This window comes from Oryzias latipes, chromosome 14 (assembly GCF_053564925.1).
Source record: "Oryzias latipes strain Hd-rR chromosome 14, Olatipes_Hd-rR_3.1".
NCBI classification, from domain to species: Eukaryota; Metazoa; Chordata; class Actinopteri; order Beloniformes; family Adrianichthyidae; genus Oryzias; species Oryzias latipes.
The window spans coordinates 14741105-14767073 of record NC_136250.1 but is presented as its reverse complement, the minus strand read 5'-3'; the positions used below and the strand labels follow the sequence as shown (position 1 = coordinate 14767073).

General features: G+C 41.1%; 1 protein-coding gene across 7 annotated transcripts; it reads right to left on the bottom strand.

Moving 5' to 3' along the window:
* Nucleotides 1–4582: 4582 nt before the first annotated feature.
* Nucleotides 4583–25223, bottom strand: zgc:100829 (uncharacterized). Of its 7 annotated transcripts, none has more exons than XM_023962498.2 (8): nt 25102–25223; nt 24045–24525; nt 16722–16854; nt 15094–15190; nt 13894–13935; nt 13776–13817; nt 12276–12390; nt 4583–5622 (listed from the first exon to the last, which is right to left on the bottom strand). In XM_023962498.2, the coding sequence occupies exons 2-8, from the start codon at nt 24220–24222 to the stop codon at nt 5426–5428; spliced, it is 804 nt and encodes a 267-aa protein (XP_023818266.1). In that variant the 5' UTR covers nt 24223–24525; nt 25102–25223; the 3' UTR covers nt 4583–5425. The 7 variants fall into 7 exon arrangements, with proteins under 7 accessions (XP_023818266.1, XP_078786931.1, XP_023818269.1 ...); XM_078930805.1 differs by having other exon boundaries at nt 12276–12387; XM_023962501.2 differs by having other exon boundaries at nt 13894–13932.
* Between the last annotated feature and the right edge of the window lie 746 nt (nt 25224–25969).

Sequence of the window (25969 nt, the reverse complement as noted above, 5' to 3'; positions counted from 1 at the left end):
AAACAGTCATAAGGAAATGCCCAGCTCTGTTTTATTTGGACTTTTTCAAGCTTAACAAAGCATCAGTTAAAACACTTTATTTTACCCCGAAGTTGCTGTAAAGTTCTACATTAATTAGGTTCATTCATTTATTTCTTCAAAGGTTGGTGTAAAAGTATTCATGACAAACAATAGATATGTAAACTCACATGTTGGATCAAATCCTGCTTTTCCGCAACAGGGGCTAGGATATGGGGATAGGCTCCAGCAACCCTGTGACCTGCAGAATAGTATTAGAAAAAAAGGACAGATGGATCATCCGTTTGTGCTTTGGAATTTCTGATTTCCGATTCAGCCGTCTTGTATTTTAGCGTTTATCTCCAACACAACCGCAACAAACACAACCCGAGTTCCACCACATAAGATACAGAACCTCTGATACATTTTTTAACCTAAACTTGACATTCTGCAAACGTAGCCTTGCTTTTTTTTCTTTTTTCTAAAGCTCAATTTGCTCTGCAGTCACCAGTCTCATGGCCAGTGGGCATGAATAAAGAAATAAAAAAAAAACTCCTAATCCTCTAACACACATGTGAACCGTAGAGAGCTGAGCGAAAAATGAAATGACCACATATCATGTGCCCTGAACATCAACTGCTGCCACAGACAGGGAGGCTATAAATGGGTCTTTTAACTCAAGGCTGCCCTCTAGAGATAGGGGGAGAAATGATTCCCGATGATTATACTGAACTATGGGGGTTTTTTTATGGTTTTTTTTTTTTTGCATGGCCTTTGAGATCCTAATGCACACAAGTCTGTTGAAACGCCGTCTTCCAGCACATCAGAACATGGCAGGCAACAGCATCCGCAAATGGCAGCTACAGCCCGACAACCATCTCCTAGCAACGTAGGTCGTCTGCCCCAGGAGGAATCTGGAGGTCTCTGTTCTGCTGTCACACCAAGCATTTCCTGGAGGGCAATCAGCTTTTTCCTCATCTCTTCTCTGATTCCCCATTGCGCTCGTCCTACCTCTTTGTGCCTCTGTCGTCTCGACGCTTCATTCCAACTGGCTAAGCTGTTTTGGAAGGAGTCTTTCTTGGGATGAAAATAACAAGCCTGAAATGTTTTTGCAGAATGTGAGAAAGTAAATTACCCGAGCTTTCAGAAGTCGCCACGCAAAAAGGGAGCGGTCATAAAAAAATTAGGAGGGATCCATAAAAAATTGTTTTTTTTGCTGCATTTTCAGTTTATTGATTAGTGATTGTCATGGAATAGAACCAGAGATGTCAAAAACTTTTTTTTTTATTGATCATGATATGTTTTTTTTTTGTGACCTTCCTTGTACTTGGAAAAAACTCCCAGACAAACCAAAAAATAAACAAAAATCAAAGTTGTTGAGACGGAAAGTCCTCAGTCTCCACGCAACAGCTTCAAGTGCTGTTACTCCCGCTCTTCCTCCTCTCAGCCACATCACCACAAACCACCATTTCCACAGTATTCCCAAGACTCCCTGCATCCCCCCACCCCACCCCACCCCACCCTGAAAGGCCCAGACTTGATCACCAAAAAGCAGGAGGGCTGCGTTGGCGAGCAGCGAGCTGCTCAAGCCCACCTTCCTCACATCTGAGAACCTCTGTGAAATCCTAATCCCCAGAGCAGGGTGAAGCGCAGGCCCAGCTTGCCTGACCTCTCCGGTTGCCATGGATACAGCGCACTATAAATAAAACAGAGGGGGCTTTTTTTTCAAGCAGTTTGGCAGGGCTGTGTGGCCTGCTCACTGGTGGGGCTTTTTTTTTCCCTCTTCTCTCCCTCGTTCCGTCTCTCTTCACTCTCATTCTACCTCCCCCCCACCACCACCACCACCTCTTTTTCACGTATTCTCTATCAGCGAGTGCTCTCTCTTGCGCGTCCTTCCTCCTCCTCCTCCTCCTCCTCGTCTCCGTTTGAATACTTTCGTTCAAACCTCTTTAAACCCCAAACACCTGTGCTCACGCCACACCTGTGGAGACTTTTCTTTTTTGAAATAAAAACTCGACGAGATTGGAGGCGTTAGTCTGGCAGAATCTGGGGATAAACAGCAAGGTTTAAAGAATATATACATTTGTTTCCCACAAAGTGTGATTTTTTGACAGACATGACAAATCTCAGGAGGCTGGAAAATAATTTGGTCATGGCTGTGGGAGGTTGCTGGGAGTGGAAGGCATGCGGGTGATGTGAGGGAGAAGGTTTGAGGGGTGACTGGTCAGAGGAGGAGGATGAGGGTGTGTGTATGTGAGGGGGGGGGGTGTCTGACCATCTCGCTGCGGTAAAAACATGCCTGACACTCCATTCCTTTCCTGCTAATGTGGACTGGGTGGTTTTAAAAACTGCAGCTTTAACTTTTGTTGTTGCATGTCAGAAAAAAAAAAAAACTTGTTAAAAATGTGAAATACTTTCCAGGATATGTGGCAAACTAGCAACATGAGACAGCTGGATAGGTCTGCTGTGCAATCCAAGTTTTAAAAAAAACTTTTTTGAGAAGTAAGCAGCCTTTACTGGACCATCTGTTTCATGTGAGTTATAGGAGAAGAATCAGGAAACGTCCACAAGGTTGCCTCGGAGACAGAGGTCACATGAGAGGATGAGTCACGAGACCCAGAACCACCAGGACTATTGAACAGCCTTGCATCACTGTGCTCCTCGGTTTATCTTCATGGAAAAGGATTAGTGTCAGGTCGGTGCATAAATGACGAGGAGATGCCGCCCTTGGCAGAAAGGGGAAAACAAAACTTTCCGACTTTGGTAGCAGAAGACTACGTCAGCACCAGCTGATTTAGAAAGCCTCCGCCTGTGTTGGACCGTGGTTCTGCTCTGTTTTTTTCTTCTTCATCTGGACCTGGAAAGTAGGGAGTTAACGCAGGCAGGACTGTGGCAGTCCTGCCTGCCCCTCAGCCAGATTAATCATGCAGGAGAGACACAGCAGGCCCCCGTTCATTCTGCCTGGGGGTGAAGCTGTGCCCGCATGCTCTCCGTATCACATGGCCCCGGCCCCCCTCTATTCCCTCCTCTTTCTCTCGTTTGCTCTCCACTGGGGGTGGCTGTGGATGGGGCTGGTGTTGGAGGAGGATGGGAGCGGTTATTGGTGGAGTGCTGGAACGCCACAGCATGCACTGGGGCTTTTCTTTCTTTTCCTCCACATTGATGTTTTTCCCCTCTCTTCCCCTTTTTCTGCAAGTGTGGCACAGACAGAAAAAGAGAGAGAAAACAGGCGTCCATCTCTCCTGCAAGGAGACAACAGCTCCTTTTTTTATCTCCCCCTTCGGAGGGCCCTGACAACAGCAGCGGCCAGGCCTGCTGGATGAAGTAAAGTGTGTGCGGCGCGGGGGGGGGCATACCAAGGGACTCACCACAGATATCTCCTGGAAACTGCTCGGCGATGTCTCTGCGCATCAGAGAACAGCCCCGGCTATTGTTGAGCTTCTGGGCAGACGGAGATCCGGGCAGCCCGGCACAGATGCCTGCTTCAGCATTTTCTCTGTGTTCACACGAGAAACTGATGCGCACAATAAGCCGTATTTATTTTATGATGCCTTCTCCCGGCCCTCTGTAAAGGTTAGAGCGGCTCATGAGGATAAAGGAAGAGTCATGAAGCACTTTGTAAGAACAAAGTAGTGGAAACGCTGCCATTCTCTGTGTAACGCGCAGCTACAAGATCCATTTCTGTCTTGACGGCGTTAGCATAATTTGCCCTCAGTTTGGAATTATTTTAGCCATAAATTACAGCCAGAAATCTTTTTGAAAGAATTTGAGATGAAAACTTGTTTAAGTCAAAAAGCTGGAATGATACACGAAAAAAGCCTTTTTCTGGAGTGGCCCTGCATCTCATCAACCACAACGTTACACTTCTTAAAGAACTCAACAATATATCAGTATTTATGTTCTTTCAAACACATTGTATTCAAATTGTCATCATGGGAAACTCCAAGTTATTTCACTAAAACACTACATATTTTTGATTTCTTTCTTTCAGATACCAAAGGTCTCAAGTTGTAAAGCACGGCGGTGGTAGTATTATGATGATGTGCTTCTGTGCTGCAGGAGGGATGAAGATACTTCTCCAAACAGCATCACTTAAATAACAAAAAGCCCAGCTAAAAAGGATTTTAGCCTGGAGCAAGATTTTTTGACATTTCGCACTAAATCTCTATCAACCGTATAGGTGGCGGACATGTGCAAGGAAACTGTAGTAAAAGAAAAGGAAGAAGAAGCCCCTCCCTGCTTGTCAAATGTGAACAGCACAGGCCAATGTGTGTATCTCAAGACCACGTATTTGTTGAACACGCATCACATGTTTGGTGTGTCTGCTGCTTTAAAGGGTTATATAAGGTTTGTCCAAAAAAGCAGCAACACAAACCACCAAACGGCATTGTTGGTAAACATTTTTGTTCTTCAGGAAAGGGGAAAATAAAAAAAGGGTTTTGCAAGTCAGATTTTTGAGAAGGGAAAAAAAAGACAAAAACATGGAAGTGATGTATGTGAATGAAAATTTGTAAATAGTCTTTGTGGATTTAAGATTAAAGTTACACCACACAGGAAGTTGGAGAAAACATGTAAGGCACTTGAATCTATTTACAGTTTTATTTCTCGTCTTGATCGACTCATTTAGGCATCGAGGACAAACGTGCCTCTCTGTTCATTCAAGAGCACGTTGCTCGCATTTATTATCCCATTATTAAAAGATGTTTCCATGTAGAAAATGAAAGAAAATGCAAAAAGAAAAAAAAAATTAAACTCTCAAATCTAGCACAGCTTTTTCTTCCAAAGAAGCAATGAAAGCTGTGTTCCTTTTGGCAGCGACGGAGTCTGCAGGGTTTGATTTCCTAGACGTGACAGAACAGCGTGCGTTTGGCACCAGCATTTGCTCCACAACAGGTCTGAGGGAAACTCCTGCTTGGCGGCGCAGAGACGTTGAAAACACTGACAAATTCAGAAGCCGATGCCACTGCAGGGGAGGCGACGGCAAGATAAAGGAGGACCCTCCTGTACCTTCTGGTTTTCCACCACCAAACCCCTATTTGACGTTTAACACAACATTTGACATGAATCATTAAAAAAAAAAAAAGGTGCCCGCAGATTTAAGAATTATGGAAAGACAGCAGAAGGGTCTTTATATCACCAGATCATCAGAGCTTAAAGCATCTATATGAATCCCTCTGATAGTCAATTTTCGGTACAACCGGTTGCTTTGGACTTTTAAAGAATGGTTACAGCCTGGCAGCATCCGAAATCTAAAGCAACCCCCAAAATATTAAACAGTGATGACAAAAAGTCCTTTGGCAGTGAGAAGGTGAAGACACTTTTGAGTCCATCCACTTCCCTCTCCATAAGAGCCGTGTCTGATGTTGCCGTTTGAGGCCGTAGTTCCAGCATGGGGCCTCCTGGAGCTTGGTGGCCATCTTGCTGGGGATTATAAGTTCGTTGGACGTAAGTGATGAGGCTTGTTGGGAAGCGGGGGCTTGACGCCGCGAAAAGGTGCTGGTGGGGGGCAATTAGCTTCACGCTGGCTAAATGTTTGTATTAGCGCCACCACCTGGCCAACCTTGGCCAAGTCTGATGGCTTCCCCGATCTCTGATGGTAGATGGACGTTTTAGAGGGATCTTCAACTGCAAGAGAAACAGGGAGGTTATCTTTAAATCTATCCCACATTTAAGAAAAGATTCATAAAAAATAAAAAAGAATCTTATTTCTGCAGGTGATCCACTTGACTCACATTTAAATGACAGCTACATGTTTTTAGCACATTCAGGCAAATTTTGAACCTCAAAATCTTGTCCACGGACACAAAAAAACCTGTACCTTAGATTATTTCCATTTTGCTTATTTTCTAATTCTGAAGAAAGTTTTGTTTTTATTTTATTAAACCGGTCTGTGGCCCAAAAAGGTTGGGGACCACTGCTGAGAGTAGCAGCGGATTCTGTTGGTTAAAAAGTATTAAATCCATCCAGAAGTGAGCATTTGATTTTTGGCTATTGTTGTCAGTTTCTCTTCCTGTAGTGCCTCCTTCCCTTTGCCTTTTTATACACATGTGATGTCAGCAAAAAGACGTCCAATCACAAGCTTGCTTCCACCAGGTCACCGGGTCAGTTGGCTAATGGTGAACCATGTAAAGGGATGTTTGCTTTGTGCTTTTAACAAATAAACAAGTTAAAAGGACACTTTTTTGTACCACAAACAACAAAACCATCAAAAATGTTTTTTGAGGCTTCATGTCTTTTACACGTTTGAGTGCGACTGAATGTCTTTGTGCCAAACAACAACAATATATTTACGTCTGTTAAAACTATTGATTTGACCAATTTAAAGTCCCACTCCAATCATCTTTGGACTTGGGGGCGGGACCGTTGGTGCAGAGTAAGTCTGGCCACACTTCCCATCATCCAACTGTTTACATGCTACAGTACAGCGCCCCACACCCCCAGGCTAACCTTACCGATGCAAAAACATCAGAGCTATTCCCGCTCAGACGAGGAAAAACAAAGACGTACGTTGGAAGTGAGCTTGTTGACCCGTCCACTGCATCACCTACGTCACTGCTGCAGGCTTTTTCAGACGGCTTTTTAGTCGTTGATTTGAACGAAATACTCAGAAATGCCATTTTAAGCTTAATTTTCTTTTCTATCTGTCCTCCATCCTCAGAAAAACATGTTAGAAACACCCATTTTCATCGGAGTGGGCCTTTAAAATGACTGACTCTTTTTCTTGCTACAACATCCTGATTTCCAGATCCTCAAAGCAGCCAGCAGCACAAGTGAATGCATCAGTACTTCAACCTGGAGCTGCCATCAGCAGAACTGAACTTTTAGAAACTCCAACCTTTCCCTTCTGCAGATGCTGCCTCTCTCCTCTCTGGCTGTTTTTCCTCCTGTGCCGCTCTGGCTGAGCAGAGGTCATCCTCACAGGAAGTGTGTTGGGGACACAGCTGGGCGTAGTTTTTGTGTGTATGTGTGCGAGGCTGCCCCAGTACCAAGTTTGGGTGTAATAGTGGGAAGGAATGAAGGGAACAGGAGTAATGAAGAGGAGGGAGGGCCGCAGGGACGCCGCTGAAGAGCAGACAGACGCTGCTCAGACACCAGAAGGCTCGAGGAGCCACATATTTTTAGCGTCATCCCTGGGGGACACGGATACGTGAGAGCGCCGGCGTGCAAGGCAGCACACAAACACACTGTGGTGTGCACGCAAGAAGAAAAAAAAAACTACGCAGACGTGCACAGGCTGATTCTAACAGATGACTTTAAAGAGACACGCATGTTCTCGTGTTGCATTCAAGTCTAGGCATGCCGCGCACACACGCTGCCTCACCCACCCCTTCTGCTCGTGGATTCAGTCACGCTTGCCTCCGACTAACTGAAAAGCAGGCAGCCAATCCTAAGGCCAAAACCAGAGAAACCCAAAGTAGCTTTTTCAGGTTGTTTTTTTTTTATTATTGTTTATCCTTGTTTATTGTCTCTCCCTCACCCCTCTTCCTGCGGCTCTGCTGCCTCCCTCCACCGTCCGCCTCATCTTCCTCCCCGCCCGCCTTGCCCTGCCTTCTCCTGCCCCCTGACCTGCTGTTCCTGTGTTAATGTCCTCTCGCCGCGCTGCGTGGGTTTGCCTCTGATTGTCTCGTTGTGTTGTGTGGTCACCACGGAAACCTTGGATAGGTTCCAGCAATTGAAGCTGACACACACGCATACAAACACTCGCGCAGATGCACACACACACACACACAGTCATGGTTAAGAGAGTTTTTCAGACTCGGAGGCTTGCCGTGGGTCTGAGCAGAATTCTTAACAGAGTTGGAGGAACAGAAAGGAAGACTTTTTCAATAAAAAATACATGTACATTAAACTACTAAAAACTTTCTAGGTGTAACCAGATGAACCTGTCCTAACACACCCAAAATTAATGAAATGGAGGTTGAAGCACCACACCTTTCCACCAAAAGCTGTCTCAGCAGCAGCTGCACCCTGATCTGCAGGAACAAGGATTCATTCAACTACAAAAAAACACCCACTCACATGTTTGCTGCCGTAAATCATTCATTGTGGCGGATTAATCTGCTGTTTCCGTCATTCCTCACCACATCAGCCCATCAATGTACACAGAAGACAAAGAGGAGGGGCAGGACGCAGCATCAATGAGCAAGCAGGCACAAAAATCAAAGCCTAATCTATCTCTGCCTCTTAAAGACCTTCACGTCTTTGGCTGGAGGAGAGGAGGTGGGCTGGAGTCACAGAAGTGGGCAGAAATCCCAAGCAGCACGTCTGTGGACTGAAGGGCACAGAGGTGTGTGCGTGTATACTGTGTGTGTGTGTGTAAGCCTGGGGCTGACTCCTGTGTGGGGGCTGGGGCCCCTGTCACTTATCAGCTCTGGCTGAGCGTCGCCCAGGGCAAGAGTTGGGAAGCACTGCTGGAATGCCTGTCCTTCCCTCTGAAGGTGAAGATAGAGGAGAGCAAAGCCGGCGGATGCAGAGAGGAGGATTTATAGACACAAACATGCAAACTGCCAACCACACAAGACCGCTCACACACCTATCCCCAAACTGCGGCCTACACACTCGCTGTCGTAAGGAATTATTCTCCTCTGTTCTACAGTCAGACTTCTCCTTACTCCATTCCGTATTAAGGATACATGAGCTGCAATGTACTTGTCAGTTTCATTTTTTAGATTCTGTTCAGTTCTACCTTTAACAGCGTTTTCCAGCTCCTGGTGTCACCGGCGGAATATTCCAGACACTTATGGAGATGTATTTCATCATGGAAGTGAGTAAATAGCATGTGTGAGCTAGAAACCCTGATGAATTTTGATTACAATCGTTTTAAAACTATGCAAATGCAGTGAAAAGGGGCAAAATGCCACCCAAAACTATAAACTTGATTTTAAAAAATAGTAACAATACAAAAAATTCAAAAGTAGGTTTTTATGGCCAAAGTATTGATAAAGTCTGGGGTTCTAGATTTTTTAGGAAGTGCCGGAGAGTTTTAACAGCTTACTTTCAAAATCAAACCAAAAAGAACAGAAATGAAAAAGCAGCATTTCTAATCCAAATATTCTCTCAAACTTCTTTTGTAAAATAATTTAATTTTAGCAAGTAATTTAATACATTTTTTTCTCTGGTTGCAAGATGAGGCATTTTGTTTAACAGCTGATTGATTTATGAAAGTTTTTTGCTCCCACAGTCACAATCCTTCGCCACTGTCACAGAAATGGAGTGATTCCGTCAAGATATATTTCCTACTCCACCCACCTGAATCCCACTCCACCACATCCATCTTCTTCCCTGCTTTTGTGATGAGCTGATAGTTCTACAGGAATATTCATTCATCTTCTTCCGTTTATTCCCTTTCGGGGTCACGGGGCTGCCGGAGCCTATCCCACTTGTGGGCGAAGGCAGTGGGCATCCTGGACAGGTCGCCAGCCTGTCGCAGGGTAGAATGTCCACAATCACACACCCATTCACACACACATTTACACCTAGGGACAATTTAGATTACGCAATCAATGAACCTATGAATGTTTTTAGATGGTGGGAGGAAGCCGGAGACCCTGGAGAAAACCCACGCATGCACAGAGAGAACAAGCAAACCCCACACAGAAAGGTCCCCCACTGAGGTTCTGGTTCAGGTCGGTACCAGTCGGGATTTGAACCTGTGAGGCAGAAGTACCAACTACTGCGCCACCGTGCAGCCCTCTACAGGAATATTTCATTCACAAATGGCCGAAAACATTTTTTTTAAATCAATACATGGATAAAAGGAATGAAACGTCAAATACCATAAAAAAACAAAGTTACAGCCTTTCAAACATGGAACTCTTCATAAATATAAATGTGATGAAAATGATTGTAACCCATTTACCCAATGCATGAGTGTATTTGTAATTTCCGGGGCAGGGAAACAGCAGTAAACTGTTGCATGTCTGAGGAGATCATGACGTGCTGCAGATGAAGCTTTTTTCCAGCAGAGGGATCGTTCTGGAAACAGCCTTTCCTCTCATTCAGCTTTTCTTTCTGCAGCACCTCTCAATTCCACTAGATGGTGCTAAACTCAACACTTTTAACTGGGTCATCTTGACATATTTTTGGGTGAATGGCTAAAAAAACAGTTTCTACCCTAAACATTTATTTTCCACATTAAACAGTGTGCTCAAAAATGAGATGCAAAGACTTCTAAGAGATTGAGCCTAAAGGATACATTGGGCTGAAATGCATCCATATGATTAAATATTTTTTGAGGTGAGATTAAAAAAAATACACCTTTCTTTTTACATTTTTAGGCATTTTACAGTTTATAGTTATTATTAATAGCATAATAGTTTATCTTGATGCACTTCTGAACATCAGACTTCCTTATAACAAACTGTAAGACCTTTGTGTTTTCCAAACCTGTGAAGCCGTTAAGGACGGCTATTTAATAATGTAATGTAGGATTAAGTATCTTATCAATCAAAGATCAGAGGAGTGTTTGATCGTTTGAAGTTGTTTCAGCCCACAAACAGACTCAAAAAAGCTTAAACTAGATTGTTTTTCCCTTGTTGACTTCAACATTAGTCATTACTAAATATAAAACTGAACACTTTTAGTCTGGTTTTTGTATTAACAGGTAAACTTTTATTTTCAGACATTTTTCTTTCTAAACAAGACCAAGAATAAAAGCACCAGACTAGAAGCCAAAAAGCAGTCAGTTTAAAGTTTTTATCCTCTTTCTTTTGCATTTTTCACCCTCCTCAGTCAATTTGCGAAGATTTTGGGGGAATGATGTCAATATTTGGCAAGTGCATTGGTTAGGGAGACAATAAATCCCTCATTCTGCTTCTCTTTCAACAGAACACATCAGTTCTTCCCAAAGAAGATTATTTTAAAAAGAATTGTTTTAATCTTCCTGGCTTGGTCAATTATTTCAGCGACAAATACTTGGTTTCAACTTAAGAGATGGAATAGGAAAAACTATTGCTGTCAATCAAAGATCCATGAGCTCTTTCTGTGATTATGATGTTATTTTAGATGAGCTGCAAAAGAAATATTTAAAAGGAGAAAATCGGGCTGGATAATAACCTCAAGCTGCCAACAAAACATGTAAAGGGTTGCATAGTTTTCCAGTGGTTCACTTGCACAGCAAGTACATGAAGACATTCTCAATGGATCGCCGATTTCCGGAGTCACCAATGAAACGCGTGGAGAAAAAAAAGAGAGGGCTATACTTTTGAGACTGAGTCTGAGATTTTACTGACGGCGTATGAAGATTATACGTCCATCAAAAAGTAATACGGCGGCATCAGCAAAAGAAAGAGTTTCTGCTTGGAGAAAAATAACGGACAAAGTAAACGCAAGAGTTTCTGATCTTAATTTCATTGTGATGCATATATATATATATATATATATATATATATATATATATATATAAAAAAATATAAAATGTATCCAATGTATCCAACTTAAATGAATTGATTCAATTGGTAACAAGTAATTGAGTTAAATTTATTCAACCTAATTTCTTACGTCTATTCAACTCAATAGTTGTTTATACAACTCAAATTTGCATATTTATCTAACTAAATGTCATATTACTCCAATTCAATTTAATATTTTTCCATCTTAATTTATTGTACTTCTTGAACTCTCATATGTGTAAGTTGTAGGCCGCAGATTTTCTCATTTTTAGAACATTAAAATGAACGTTTCAGTGTGGATTTGCAAAATGAAAAATGTATTATGTTAATATGACTTTAATTTCAATTTGTTCAACATTACACAGCACTAGTGGCGCTACATAACCTCATCATCCTCTTCCTCTCCCTCCCTCTCACTCATGGTGGAGAAAGAAAAAAAAATACAGGATAGAATAACGCAGTAAAATACAGTAAAACAGCTTAACTACTTAACACATTTGGCCAAAACCCCTTACTTAAACCCCAATCTGTCCAGACAGGCAGAGGGAATGGTATCCCACAATTCCTTGCGCTGTCAATAAAACAGCAGCACCAAAGTTACACCTACTTAATTGAATTAATTTGAATGAAATTAAAATAACTGTCTGAAAGCTACGTGTTATTTTTAAGTTGTCTTAACTCAAAAAAATGATCTATCTTAACTGAAGCAAATAATTAAGCTGAGGTTATCCACTTCCTTAGCCTCAAACTTACCGTGGTAACTCACATACCCTGCTTTTTGGAATACCCCCCTGAGATCCTGAGCTCACTAATCTTTCCTTTGCGGGGAGTTTCTGGGGTTCCAGTGGACAGTCTTTGGCCTGTGATGAAGATTTAAGGAGGTCTTACCTGGCCTTTTTTGTGCGTTACGATGTCCCGCCAGTTTCTGCTGATTAATATGGGTGCAACTTGGGGGAGGAGCAGACGTCTCCTTGATTGGAACCACCGGCTTCACTTCAACCTGCTAAAAAAAATGTAGAAATATTTCAGGGAATCAAAAAAAGGACATGAAACTGTTGTCTACATGGACTCTTTTCAATTCAGCAGAATAACCGTCCAGTCGGATTAAACGATTGGTTATGCGATTTCCCAAATGACATAGTTCTCCGGTGACAGCAGTGTCCAGTAATGAAGTGGAAGTGAGCCGCTGATTAAAAGTTTGAGGACGCTTAGACATGAAGCCTCCATTCTGATCCTACACTACCTTAATCAACATTCCCTCTGCTACTGGGTGGAGGTCTCCACCTCCCAGGAAAAGGTGTACATTTCTACATCAGCTAATGAAAACAAGCAACACTCATTGTTACACCTCCTTCCTGTTTCCAAGAGCGAAGCGTTCGACTCAGGAGTCACTGTCTGGGAAGGGTTCTGCTTTGAAATGTTGGCTGTGAACACATCAAAACTGGTGAAGTATAAAGAATAAATGTATGCGAGGCATTCTGGAGTCTGTAATAGGGATAAGCTAGTACAGATTTAAGGGATTCGGGGGAGAGGCCGTTCCTCCTGTGAAAAAGATGAGATGAAAAACGGAGAACAGAGGAGAGCTCACAGGCCCAAACCTCAGGAGAGGATCCCAGAATCTCATCCATCTGCAACTGACGCCTTCCTCCCCGTCTCCAGTGTCTTAATTCCCTGATCAAGTTCTCCAACCATCTGTTTCGGGGCAGTCCAGAAATCCTGCCTGGCCTCTGGGATTTCGCCACTTCCACAGAGTGTGTCACCTGCGCATGGGCACGTGCGCACATACCGAATATGAAGACACGAGACAGAAAGCACACGCCGCGTATCCGGGGAGAGGGAGCTTTGGTTTTGTCAGTTCAGGGTGAGTCGTGAGAGGAGGGGTGGGGTGATGCTGGGAGAAAGGGGTCCAAAGAGAAGCCTACTCCAATTAAAATGGCGTTCTCAACATGTTCTTGTGGCATTTGTCCGATGATAGAGGACAAATAGAAAGAAAATGAAGCTAAAATTTACATTTCTACACATTTCTTTTTTTTCTTCTTTGGCCAACAGTCAGAGGCAAATTTTTAATAAACTCATGCCGCTCTGCGGAGAATATGTCCTACAAAACAACTCAGATTTCTTTTATTTTGGCTAAAAACTGCATAGTCCTAATTAAAAGACCACTGGGAACACTTTTATAATATATCCAAAGATGACCAGAGTGGGACTTTTAAGTAAAGGGCCAGCAAGGCTTAATGAGAAATCCCTCAAGAAAACCTCAAAGGTGATGCTTCGATCAAATTCCACTCAAGGAATTGAGTTACAAACAAATAAAAAAACAGCAGAAAATTCAATTTACTATATTTTATGCAACACAAAATAAATCAGAATCTAGTAATTCATTGATACCTCTACTGCTGGTGTAGACTGTGGAGGATCACTCACTGACACCTGTAGGATGAGCAAAGACATTACATGAGTCTCCAGCCCAGAAGCTCAGCCATAGCGAGCAGTTGCCTCAACTCACCGGCAGAGGGAGAGAAGTGGTCGCCTTTTCAGGTTTCCCCTGCTGGGAGAGGCAGAGGCATGTGAGCTGATGCTCTACCAGACACGTCATCCTCATGAACTTCCAGTCTGTTCACAAGTTGGAATGTGACAGAAAGGAAGGAGGATGCCGGAAATTCTCTGGCACTGAATGTGAGAGCAGATCTACAGAATCATCATGGAAATCTGTCAAAGGGCTTTGTTTCCATCGCGTGAGCAGTAAGAAGCTGCAGCAGCAGGGAGAGTTATAATGAGCCACAGAAACGTGTCATTCTGGCGCCGTTTGGACTTTTGCCATGATGACAAAACTAAAAAAAAAAAGGCAAATAATGTTTGGGGAAAATAGTATATTCAGAACAGACCAATAGCTTACTGATCCTTTTCCCATCCAGCTCATTTTTCAAGTGTGATGTTTGAAATTCCATTACAATGATGACAAAGCAGCAAACAGGAACATTTTTCCAACTCTGCTACATGAAACTAAGGAGCCCAAAAAAGGCTGTTCTCTCAAAATAATCATTTGTGGCTATTATTTATTATTTTATTGCTGTATATTAGTTTTGTATTACCATTAGGGGGTATAAATTAGAATTTTATGAAGAAAAAATTTAGTATTTTGTGGGCCCAAATAAGGGGTTTGTGCACACAAAATGCTCATTTAATTCGCACAAATCAATATTTTGTGTACACAATGCTAATTTGCTAATCAAACAAAATGCTAATCGGTATAATCTAATCTACTCATTTCTGCCCAGAAAATACTCTTGTGCACACAAAATGAGTATTTTGTGTGCACAAATGAGTATGCTAATTGGCAAATAAAAAGTGCTTATTTGTGCACATAAAATTCTAATGTGGGCACAAAGTGCTAATTTGTGCCTAATACCACATTAATACCTACAAATGCTAATACAAACCTAATCTAGGACATTGAAATGCTTAACAATGCTCTCAAAATGCAACAAAATGCTAATTTGTGGTTATAAAATCTTAATTTAAGGGAGCAATTTGTTTTTGCTTTTTTATTGTTTTCCACAGCCTCTTATTGGCTGTTAATTACAAGATTAGATTACAAACATAAAAAGTAAGTATTACAAAGGCAGCATATTAAGGTTTCCAAATTAAATTGACTTTTTGTGAATGTTTTATAGTTTTGGTTAAAAAAAAAAAACCAGCCACTCACCTTCAGAATCGAGGAAACGTCAGGTTTGGTTTTTGGAGCGACGTTCTCCGTTTGAGGTTTTTCACAGTCTTTTTTGTCTTTAAAGATGTTTTGAACCCTGTGAAGCATAATATTTTGGAGTTTATTTTATGGCTTTTACGTACATCTTACAGAGTGCCACAGCCTCATGAAGGTCTTGTTTAAAGACATGTTCAGATAGGGCTGGGCGATATGGCCAGCCCTATCTGATTTCCAATTTTTTCCCGATTTTTCCCCCCTTACTTAAGGAAAGCAGTAAGTACAAACGGCAGACAACTCAAAGCAAATTTTGCTTTTATTTAATCAAACGCAAGACATTTCTGGGATGAATAATAAATAATTGAACAAACTCTGGGAATCAAAGTCCCAGCTGTGTTTTATGTCACACTTTGTAGTCTAGACTAAAAGGAGACAAACATTCACCTTGAGAGTGGCACCATTCTCTAAAGGATTAACAATACAGCTCATATCTGGGGTCTAAGGTTTTAATTCAATCAATAAACCCCGTCTTCTCCACGGTATATATGGGTGCCATGTCTTTAGTTATATGCAAAGCGACCGCTTCGGTGATTGTTCTCCACCGTGCCCCTTTCCCAGGGATGGGTACAGAGCCCCGGTATTGAACGAGCCCCGGGGCAACATGCTTCAAGACTGCAGCATCAGTGAGATCTGACCTCAACGGTTCTGCTATCGGTACTGGAGAAGTCGAATTTACTGTGTCCTACAACATATAAACTAGAGCTGTGACGGTGTGGGATTTTTGATCACCGCGCTGATGAAGCAGCAGGAGTTGTGGTCAACCGCGCACACGTGTTGGGGGTGTACGAGCGTCCATTTTTGGTGTTACGGAGTGAAGGAGAACAATAATAAAGGGTTTCCCCCAGATGTTGGAATAGGTTTGTGGTGCTGCTGCCTTTGACTGCGATGGGCTTTAGGCAAATGTTGCAGCGTGGGGGGGGGGGGGGGGGGGTGTACTTGCTCCACGTCTGTGGCAGTAAACCCATACTAGTTCCCAACAACAGATGATTTTAATCCTTTCTTGGGAACAAACGTCCCACTCTCACCGGTAGACATGTTGTCGCTTGGTGTTTCGTGTGATGTTGTTGTTCATACCGCCGTGTGAAACTAATGTTACGGAAGCTCTGGGGAGCCAAAAATGCATCATTACACAAAAACTGGATTTAGTTAATTTTTAAATCGCCCGTAACAAAAAATTCAAATTCATTCATTCAATCGATTTTTCACCCAGGCCTCTGTTCTGATGACATAAACAAAGAAAATAAAGCCTAAAATTGCATTTGTGAGTATTTCTTTAATCACATAGTTGATGGAAAGATGCTATTTGAGCTTTTAGAACTGAGGTATAAAAATAAAAAAAACATTGATGGGGCCACAAGCTCCCTGCTCCACTCCATTCTGGTGCATCCACTTGTAGATGAATAGATCTGAGCTGAAATCTGGCTCAAAACTGAACGACTGGATAATAAGAGACCACCAGTAACGCTTTGGCAATAGATCAACAGATAGATAGATCAAATATATCAAAATAGATCAAAAGGAGTGGGACTTGAAGACAAATTATAATAAATAGAACAAACTCCTGACTTTACCCTCTCTCTTTCTGTGGTTTCTCTAGAAGTTTTGTGGACAGGAACTTGGAGGTGAGTTCATCCACTTCTCCCATCACGCTGACGGACACCTCTCCATCGCGGCCCAGCTGCCAGCTCACGCTCTTACCGTTAGCTGTTAAAGAAACACCAAGTTATGCAACGACTTCCTCAGCTTCAATGAAAATGGAACAGTTTAAATAAAAGTACTTTATGAACTCGGTTTTTGATTCCATCAGTTCAGGATGGAATTTTTTTCTGTAATTTCAACCAAAGAAACATTTCATGAGTGACAGATTTGAACGGCATGCAAGCCAATTTAGACACAAAGGAAGATGCAGCACAAAGTCAATCTGTGAAAGGTAATGATGATTCCTGGAACAATGTCTTTTTGTAATCAATTATTTGATATTTTTACTAAGGGATTGGACTAGTAAAGTATAGGTTACTCGTATGAGACGCTATGAACCGGTTTATGATAACTATGTAAAATAAAAAAGCTGAGTAAAGCGTAATAGGGGTGGGGTTATATACATTTGCTTCCTCTCACTCCTTATCAAGCAATTAAATTCTCTTTATTAGATTTAATGTGTCAAGCATTTCTAAGTACAAATATTTGCCATTGAATCAGCTTCTTCCATCTAACCATGTCTTCTGCATCATCTGCTCCAGTGTTTTTCAACCTTTTTGCATCAAGGAACACTTTTTCCTTGACAACAATCCAGCAACCAAAAACAAAACAAAAAAACAAAAGAGAGAAACTCTATAGTCTGTATTGATGTCCCATGGTCCCTCCACGATCTAACAGGCATTTTTTGTTATATTTTTCAGCCACAAAGAATTGGAAGTTTCAGCAGCTTTCCTAAAAGTTGTGATAGTTTTCAATGATAATTTTCAAATAATTTAGTTGAAAATTTGCACAAGTTATTTTTCCCCTCCAGTTTATTAAAAGGCAATTTCATGTAGGCCAAACCAAATAAAATGATACACTTTCTAAACCGTAATTTAGTTTTTAAATATGCCTATTTTTTATGTTTAGGAAAGAGCAACTGTCTTTTTTTTTAAATATCCTACAAGCACAGCATGTTTGATACATTTGAGACAAATAGGGCCTTCATTAAATTCATGAGTTTAATTGTAAATACACAAAAACATGAACATGCTGAAGTTTTATTCTTTGGTCTAAATAAAATATGTAAATTTAACAAAAATGTTTTATTTATTTATTTTTCTGTTGGCCACTTAACCTTCTTCCGGTTTCTTTTGTTTTGTTATTACTTACATTTAAAGCTAACTTCAAGAATTTAAAAGTGATTAAAGTCTGAAATTGAATGTGTCCTTTAATCCAGACATGATTAAAAAGCAGCAGTTTCTTTTATAAAGATGACTTAGACCACACTCTGCTCATGGTGAGCAGCGCAGTAAGAGACACCTTCACATTAACGCAATGCATCATGGGGAGTTATACTGCAGTAGTGCTGATGCTGGACAGACTCAAGTCTCTGAGCTTCATTAATTTATTCACTCATTACACAGACCGAGACCGGATCCCGCGGGAAGCCACTAGGGGTGCTCGGATGATCCATATGAATCACTGCGTCAAAGCTGCTGCTGATTGCTTGTCCAAAAGTGTAGGCGGAGCTACCGTTAAAAGTTTTTCTCGCCCTCCTTCTGAAAGACACACTTTGAAGAGCTCCTCAAAGCTGTCAGTAAACTACTTAGTGTGAAACAGGAGTCTTTTTTGATGAACATGCAGCATCTTCATGCTAAATGTTTTTAGATGAGTGAAAATGATCCACTTCCCGTGGCACACCTGACCATCTCTCAGAGAACACTAGTGCTTTGTAGATTACTATACATGTTCTCTCACAGAACAGAGAGAACACGGCACACTGGCTCTAGACTCAACATCCTTCTACCAATAGATTCACCATCTCTCCTCTGAACATGTCCAAACATTCTCAGTCTCTCTGATTTATGTCCAAAAGCTCTAACATGTGCTGTCTCTCTGATGTCCTTGTTCCAAATCCTATCCATCCTGGTCACTCCCAAAGACAACCTCAGCATCCTCTTCTCTGCCACCTTCAGCTTCTTGTCTTTTCCTCAGTGCCACTGTCTCTAGGCTGCTCTCACCACAATCCTCCACCTCCTTTATCTCTTCTCCCTGTAGCCTGACTCTTCCTCATGAGTCCCTCTCATTCACACGCATGCACTCAGCCTTGCTGAGACTAAACTTCATCCCTCTCCTTTCCAGGGCAAACCTCCTCCTCTCTAGCTTCTCCTACACCTCCTCCTGCCACAAATCACAATATCATCGGCAAACATCATAGCCCATGGTGATTCCCGTCTAATCTCATCTGTCAGCTTGTCCGTCATCACTGCAAACAGGGAGGGGCTCAGAGCTGATCCCTGACGTAACCCCACCTCCACCTTAAACTCCTCTCTCACCGCTACAGCACACCTCACCACTGTCGTGCAGCCTGCATCCATGTCCTGTAGTGCTCTGACATACTTCTTTGTCACGGCAGACTTCCTCATACAATACCACAGCTCCTCTCTCACTGCAGCTTTAGCTTTCTCCAGATCTACAAAGACACAGTGTAGCTCTCTGTCACCTCTGTACTTCTCCATCAACATCCGCAAAGCAAATATTGCATCTATAGTGCTCTTTCTTTTTATGAAAAGCATCATTACATTGATGCTTATTAAGCTTCAAGAACCACAGGAGGAATCTAGTGTATTAGCACAACGTATAAACAATTAAGACAATCATAACAAAAAGAACATGCCAACAAGTCAACTGAGCTCTTCATATCACTAAAAAACACAAAATACATTGAATTCTTCATCAACTGTGTCACTTTTGAATAATTCCGCTGAGGCCAATGCTTCTTTTTCTGTGTTTCTGTCAGTAGCAAAGACTGATATAAACACAGTGTAGTGTCCTCTACAATGAGTTATATCGCTAGAGGAGACATCACGTGGTTCCTCATGAGAGGAGAGCACCGCCATCTTGGTGAGGTCAAGTCACTGCTGCAGTGCATGCATGTGAACACATTTTTTGCAAAATGCCAGTTCATTGTGCGGGTTTCAACTGCCAAAATTGGAGAAATGAGTCGACGAAGGAGGAAGGCATAACATTTGACAGGTAGGTACCATAATGTTTTCTTTTAATGCTACAGGGGCTTCATTAATAATGCACATGTTGACATGCATGATGCTGCAGGGCTATTACCAACATGCTGCATGATGTACGTATAATTTGCTGTCGTCATAAATGTAAACTTTATTGTGTTAAACCTATATACACTATACTAGGACTAGGCTATTATAGTAATATAGATTTAAACATTTCTGACTCAGTGACTGAACTTTTCTTGCAGGTTTCCAATGGATTCAGACTTAAGGAAAAAGTGGGCCTTAGCAATAAAAAGAGCTAACAGATGGATCACTGTGGTTACCAACTAGCAATACAGTCTGGCTATGGTCAAAACATTTTGTGGAAACAGATTTTGATAAGATTGGCCATACTGTTTGCTTGAAAACCGGAACATACCATCTGTGTTACACAAATTGATCACTCACATGAATCAGTAGGGTCAATCTATTGTTTTTCTTTGTTTATTTTTAGAGTCAATCTTTTGTTAACTTTGGACTTTTTTAAGACTTATTATTGATTTATCATGATTATTATTTATTGACTGATTACATATTTATTGTTATTATTTATTATTTGTATTGACTTACTATTGATTTATTATTATCTATTATTATTATTATTATTGACTTATAATATATTGACTTTCTAAATAATTTAAATTACATATCAAAGAGGTCTAAGACTTCTAAATGTTTAGAAATTATTTGTTAAAATTCTTTGTAATCATTTTTTTATTTTTAATAGGTCCTGCAACTATGCATGTTTCACTAAAATGTGCGCTTTTAACAACAAATGATGTATATCTTCTATAAAAGCTGCTTAGATGCCACTAAAGGCAATAGAAAGCATTGTCATGTGGGAGCCGACGACCTCACCAAGATGGCGTCGCGCTCCGTCACCGGTGGCCAGGCTTCTCAAGCGGGCGTGTCTCCTCTAGCTATATAACTCATTGGTCCTCTAGCAGTTTTTGTCATTTCTCTTAAATAAAAAAAGACATAAGCCCCACCTCCGATCAAACTATGCAAAAAAAGTAAAAACGTGACTTACTGTACATACTAGACGTACTCTGAAAATACGCTATGTGGATTTGTAATATGTGCATCTTTGATTTTTTTATGTTTTTTTTTTCAATCATGTCATGACTAATCCGTTTTACATGAGTAGATAAACATTTCTTTTGTTTGTCTTTAGGATTTTGTTTTAGTTTAGATTACTGAAAATTAACCAAATCCAGCTATCCAATCGTCACTGAAAAATCTTGTAGCAGTCAAAAGTGAATTTGTAAAAATGTTCTTTTGTCTAACCAGATAAATATCGAGCTTTCACTGAGGTGCAAATATTTTAACATAATCACAGCTAAAATATGCCTTTCAGTTAGTCCTTTTACATTTTTTCTCATATTTTTGAAATCCATGACCCTCTACAGAAACAAGCGCATTTATAAGATGAAAGAATAGATTTATTTAAGAAAATGACTTCTATTAATGCTTTTAATTTATAGAATAGAAGAAAAAAATATTGTAATACATTTTATTTTTTATATACATATTTGTGCATGAAGTAACAGATTTTAGATAAAGGAGCATAAACTAATGCAAAACGTCTTCACTGCTAAAATAAAATCTTTTAGTAAAACCATTTTAAAAAAAATCTTAAGCAAAATGATTTATGAGGGGAAAGAATCTAGTTTAAGCAAGAATAAGAGAAAATTCATACATTCATTTCAATTTCAATTGTATTTCAATTCATACATTTCTTATTAATTGTTTTTAAATAATTTTTGGCATTTTGCCTTCTCAGTACAAAATCCTCTACTGTGTTCCTAGTTGGTCATGAGTTCACATTACAGCAAGATAGTTATCTAAAAAAAAAAAAAAAAAGACTGAGCCGTGCAAGAATTAAAGTAAAACAAGATGATAAGCATAAAAACATGCCTGGGCGAGCACAATTCACATTTATGAAGACTTAAGCAACAAAGTGGAAGAATTTTCTGAAGAAAAAGGAGCAGATTGTCAGAATTAAGTGCATACATTTTCAAATGATCAAATCTGTTTTTGTTTTAAAACTCCAAAAAAATGAAAATGTGCCCTTTACAAATGAAACTTTTGACCAATAAAATAAACCAGTTTTTAATTTTAATTTATTCCAATATTTATTGTTCGAACAATGACATTACTATGATATAAATAGATCAAATGATCTGCAAAAAATAAAAATCACATTACGAGCTAGTTTGATGGGTTCAGTCTGTTCCTTAAGCCAAACCAACACATCTTTGCATTCTGACTGTGAGATCATGCTCATTGAGAGGAAATGAACAGAGCATTAAGGTGAAAAAAATCCCTGACGCATTTGACTCGCACCTTGAACGTAAACCACATTTCTGAGTCGAGAATAACCGTGACATGTGAGCTGACTCTGCTTGTGTTTGTGGGGATTAACCACACAAAGCCCCAGAAGCCTGCATGTGCACAAACATGTCATAACCGGTCACTGCGTCTGCAAGAGCTGATGAGTCGTTTACAGAGAAAACTCAGCTGACGCAGACCCAGTGTGACAGGCTGGTGGTTAAAAATATAAGGCAGTTTCGAAGTCAACCGGTTCTCCCCGTCTGTCCTGTGGATCCTACTCAAACTGGGTTTTCCAGGGTGACAACAACAAAAAAAAACAGCAGCCAAACCGTAAATAGCCGGGAGAATCATCTGGGACGATTAAATGTTTGTGTTCTCGTACTCTACATAGTCAATAAAGAGCAGTTATCCCAAAGTATCCACAATATTGCGTCAGAAATGACAGAAAACACTGTTCCATTCCTGAGAACGGGAATCTGATAAGCTCATCTGTGAGGGCTTTGCGCGAGTTAAACATAAACACGCAGGAAAAGGTCATGCTCGGCACATAAACAAAAACTAAACATGAAGTCAGCTTGACCACAAAAACTCCAGATGATCAGAGAGGACTGACAGCACAAGAAGGGTTTGTAGATCAACCTAGAAGTTTGCGATTCAAAGAGTCCCACTAAAATTTTTAGGGAATATCAGAATTCTCCTTTTGATTTCCAAACGCATACATTTCCTGCAAACTTCCTGTTTGTCCCCATGCTAATTCTCCAAGACTTGACTCATTTCCCCATTCTTGCACAGCAACATGATCCTTGCAGCTTCCTGTGGTCATGTGATCACAGCCTGTAGAGAGCAGCTGCAACGGGCTATGAAAATACAGAAAGAGTCCTGATATTTCCCTTCATTCCACACGAGTTTAACTTCAGAATGAAAGGATTGGTAAGGATATGAAAAAACAAAAAAAAAAGCTGTTCGACAGCATTCTGTAGTCAACGTCAGACCAGTTTCAGGAAACACTTCTGTCCGAGTTCCTGACTGTTCTGTTCTAATCCATCACTTCACACAACTGTTGTGTTTGAGCTGAAGCCGGTATCTGATAAATACACCCATTCAAATATCAGAATGCATTCCTTGTAGCTTGCCTCTAGTGATTTTTTCCTGGTCAGCCTTTTAATTTGGTTGATTCAGCAGGTCTGCGTATCTAACGTCTGTGCGTTGTATTGATTTTACTGATGAGTTTTTGTCACTTTTCTGTGTTCCACCAGCAGAGAAAGTTCCTACTGGGTATATAAACTAACTTTGATTTGATTTGTTTTTAAAGGAAATCTGTAAACTCTGTTCTTGCCTAGATTTTTTTGGGACAAATTGAAAAGAAAAAAAAAGCCTAGATGCACCTATTTATTAAAAATAAAAGTCTCCACATACATTTTAAAGTTCTTGCACATGACGTAAGCCTTCTTTTTTATTTTGTTTTTGCTTTATTTAGTATTGGGAATTTAAAGAAAAAATATATAAACATCGGGTTAAGTTCTTTTATTTGTGTAAAGCACTTTGGTCGCCTCGTGTTATGTTAAAGTACTTTATAAATAAAGATTATTCAAGATCATTGACTGATGCTAGCTAACAGCTGCTGGAAACAGTAGCTAACAGCTGTGGTTGCTCCCCAAAGAAATGTGAAGTATTAAAACTGGACTGACCGTGACTTTTCTTTAAAAATAAAAATGATACAACGTCTTATTGTTATTTCTTTTTGACACATGAGATAGTTTAGGAGGGGGGAAAGGAGCAGGAAGAGTGAGCTAAAAATTGAAAAGTGGGGGTTACCTCTTTTTTGTTTGGCCGGCTTGAGTTCGGGCTCGCGCCCCAGCTTCTCCTCTCGCTCCTTCCAGCGTCGCACCTGCTCCTCGCGCATTTTCAGGAACAAAATCTTCTTCTGCTCTTCATTGAGCGCTTGCAGCACATCGGGGTCGATGTACATTTCCTTTAAAACCTGCTGCAGCATGATGACGCCGGCCGGGTTTACGCTGAGAACCGTGAGGGTCCTGTCCTTGGAGCACCGGCGGCTTCCCCACTCAGGTGGTCGCTTTTATTTTTATTTTTGGAGCCGATTTATAGCTTCATGTCGCTTCTCCTCGGCAGTTTTCTCCTGTTCACCCGCATAAACTTCACTTTGGTGAGTCAAGCTCCCCGCCTGCGACTCAGCTTCGCACACCCACACACGCACCAACACTCTCAATCCGGTTTCCTCTCCCAGCTTGTTGTACTCCCACTTAAATGTCAGTTTTCGAAGCCATTTTGAGGATATCTGCAAGAAAAACAGACAAGGGATTAGTGTCACTATCCCAACCACAAATACTCACATTATCAGCCTAATTTCAGCGTAGAAATTGTCCTTTTTTGGCCTTACCTTTGAAAGAAAACCGACTTTCTTTTGACCATCCTTCCTTAACGAACACGGAAGGAGATGGAGGCTCCTTCTACTTAAAGAATGGGAGGAGATTCCAGAGGAGCGGGGCTGTTTCTGTCATCACAAGCCGACTTCCCCTCCTCCCCGACATCCCTACGAAAACCCCAGTCCCTTTCTCCCCCCCCAAAGACAACGACATCCTTATAAAACCCTCCTGACTTCTTTAAATAACCTGCCCTCAAATAGTGGACGGAGTGACTCCTCTGTTCACAAGTTAAAGACTAGCTAAGCTTACACACAGAAGCCGCACTTGGAGCAAAATGGCTAAAAAAAAAGCTGAGTGGAGAACGCGTTCGCCTCACAATAAGAAGGAAACCCCCCCTTTGGAAGAAAAAAGCCAGAGGAAGCGGGGGAGGTGATACACAGCAAAAAGGAAGCCGCTAAGAAAAGGTACAAAAGTAACGAAGTACTCACATAGGGATGAAGATAGCCGCTCTCCCCCAGAGGTTGAGAGACTGATTCCTCTGCTCTTTGTGTGTGTGCGCGCGCGCCCGTGAGCATGTGTGTTTGTGTGCTTGATGACATCACAGCATTCCATGTTCCCTCCCTCCCTTCAAACACAAAAATACACTTTAAAAAGAGGAAGCCGATTTTTCAGAGACCCATTTCAATAAAACTCGTTTTTGGGGTTTTTTAACATTTTCGTGTAGCATTTTTCTCATGATGGAGGACACACATAAAGAAAACTGCGTTTAAATTGCCTGTTTGTTTGTTTTTGTTGTTTGTTTTTTTGACATTTAGTTAAATCATAGTGAATCAGAAGCAAACAAAAAAAAAATGATTTTGGAAAAAGCCTGTACCCATGACGTAGGTGCCACATTCGGTGGGACACAAACTCCCTGCTCCGCTCCATTCCAATGGATCCACTTATAGACGACTAGATCCGTTCATGTCTTTGTTTTCCTCATCCGAGCTGAAATCTGGCCCAGAACTGTTCAGCTGGATCGCTCCAATAATTGCCCGCCCTTTTTGTTGCACCACTAATGTTAGGTTGGGGGTGTGAGGGGCTGTAAACTAGAGCAGGAGAGACTTTAAACAGAGGGATGATGGGAAGTGGGGGCAGGCTTATTAATCTGTGCCAACTGTCCCACTCACAAGTCAGATATCTAATGAACTACTGCCACTCTGCTAAAACTGTCCTAGAAAACTACACTTAAAAACCACTTTGTTTTTTTAGCTTAAAAAAAACACAAAATCATAATTAATAGACCACTGGGAACGCCTTTACAATAGATTTAAAGCGGATCAGAGTGGGACTTTATAAGTGTTTATTATATCAAGA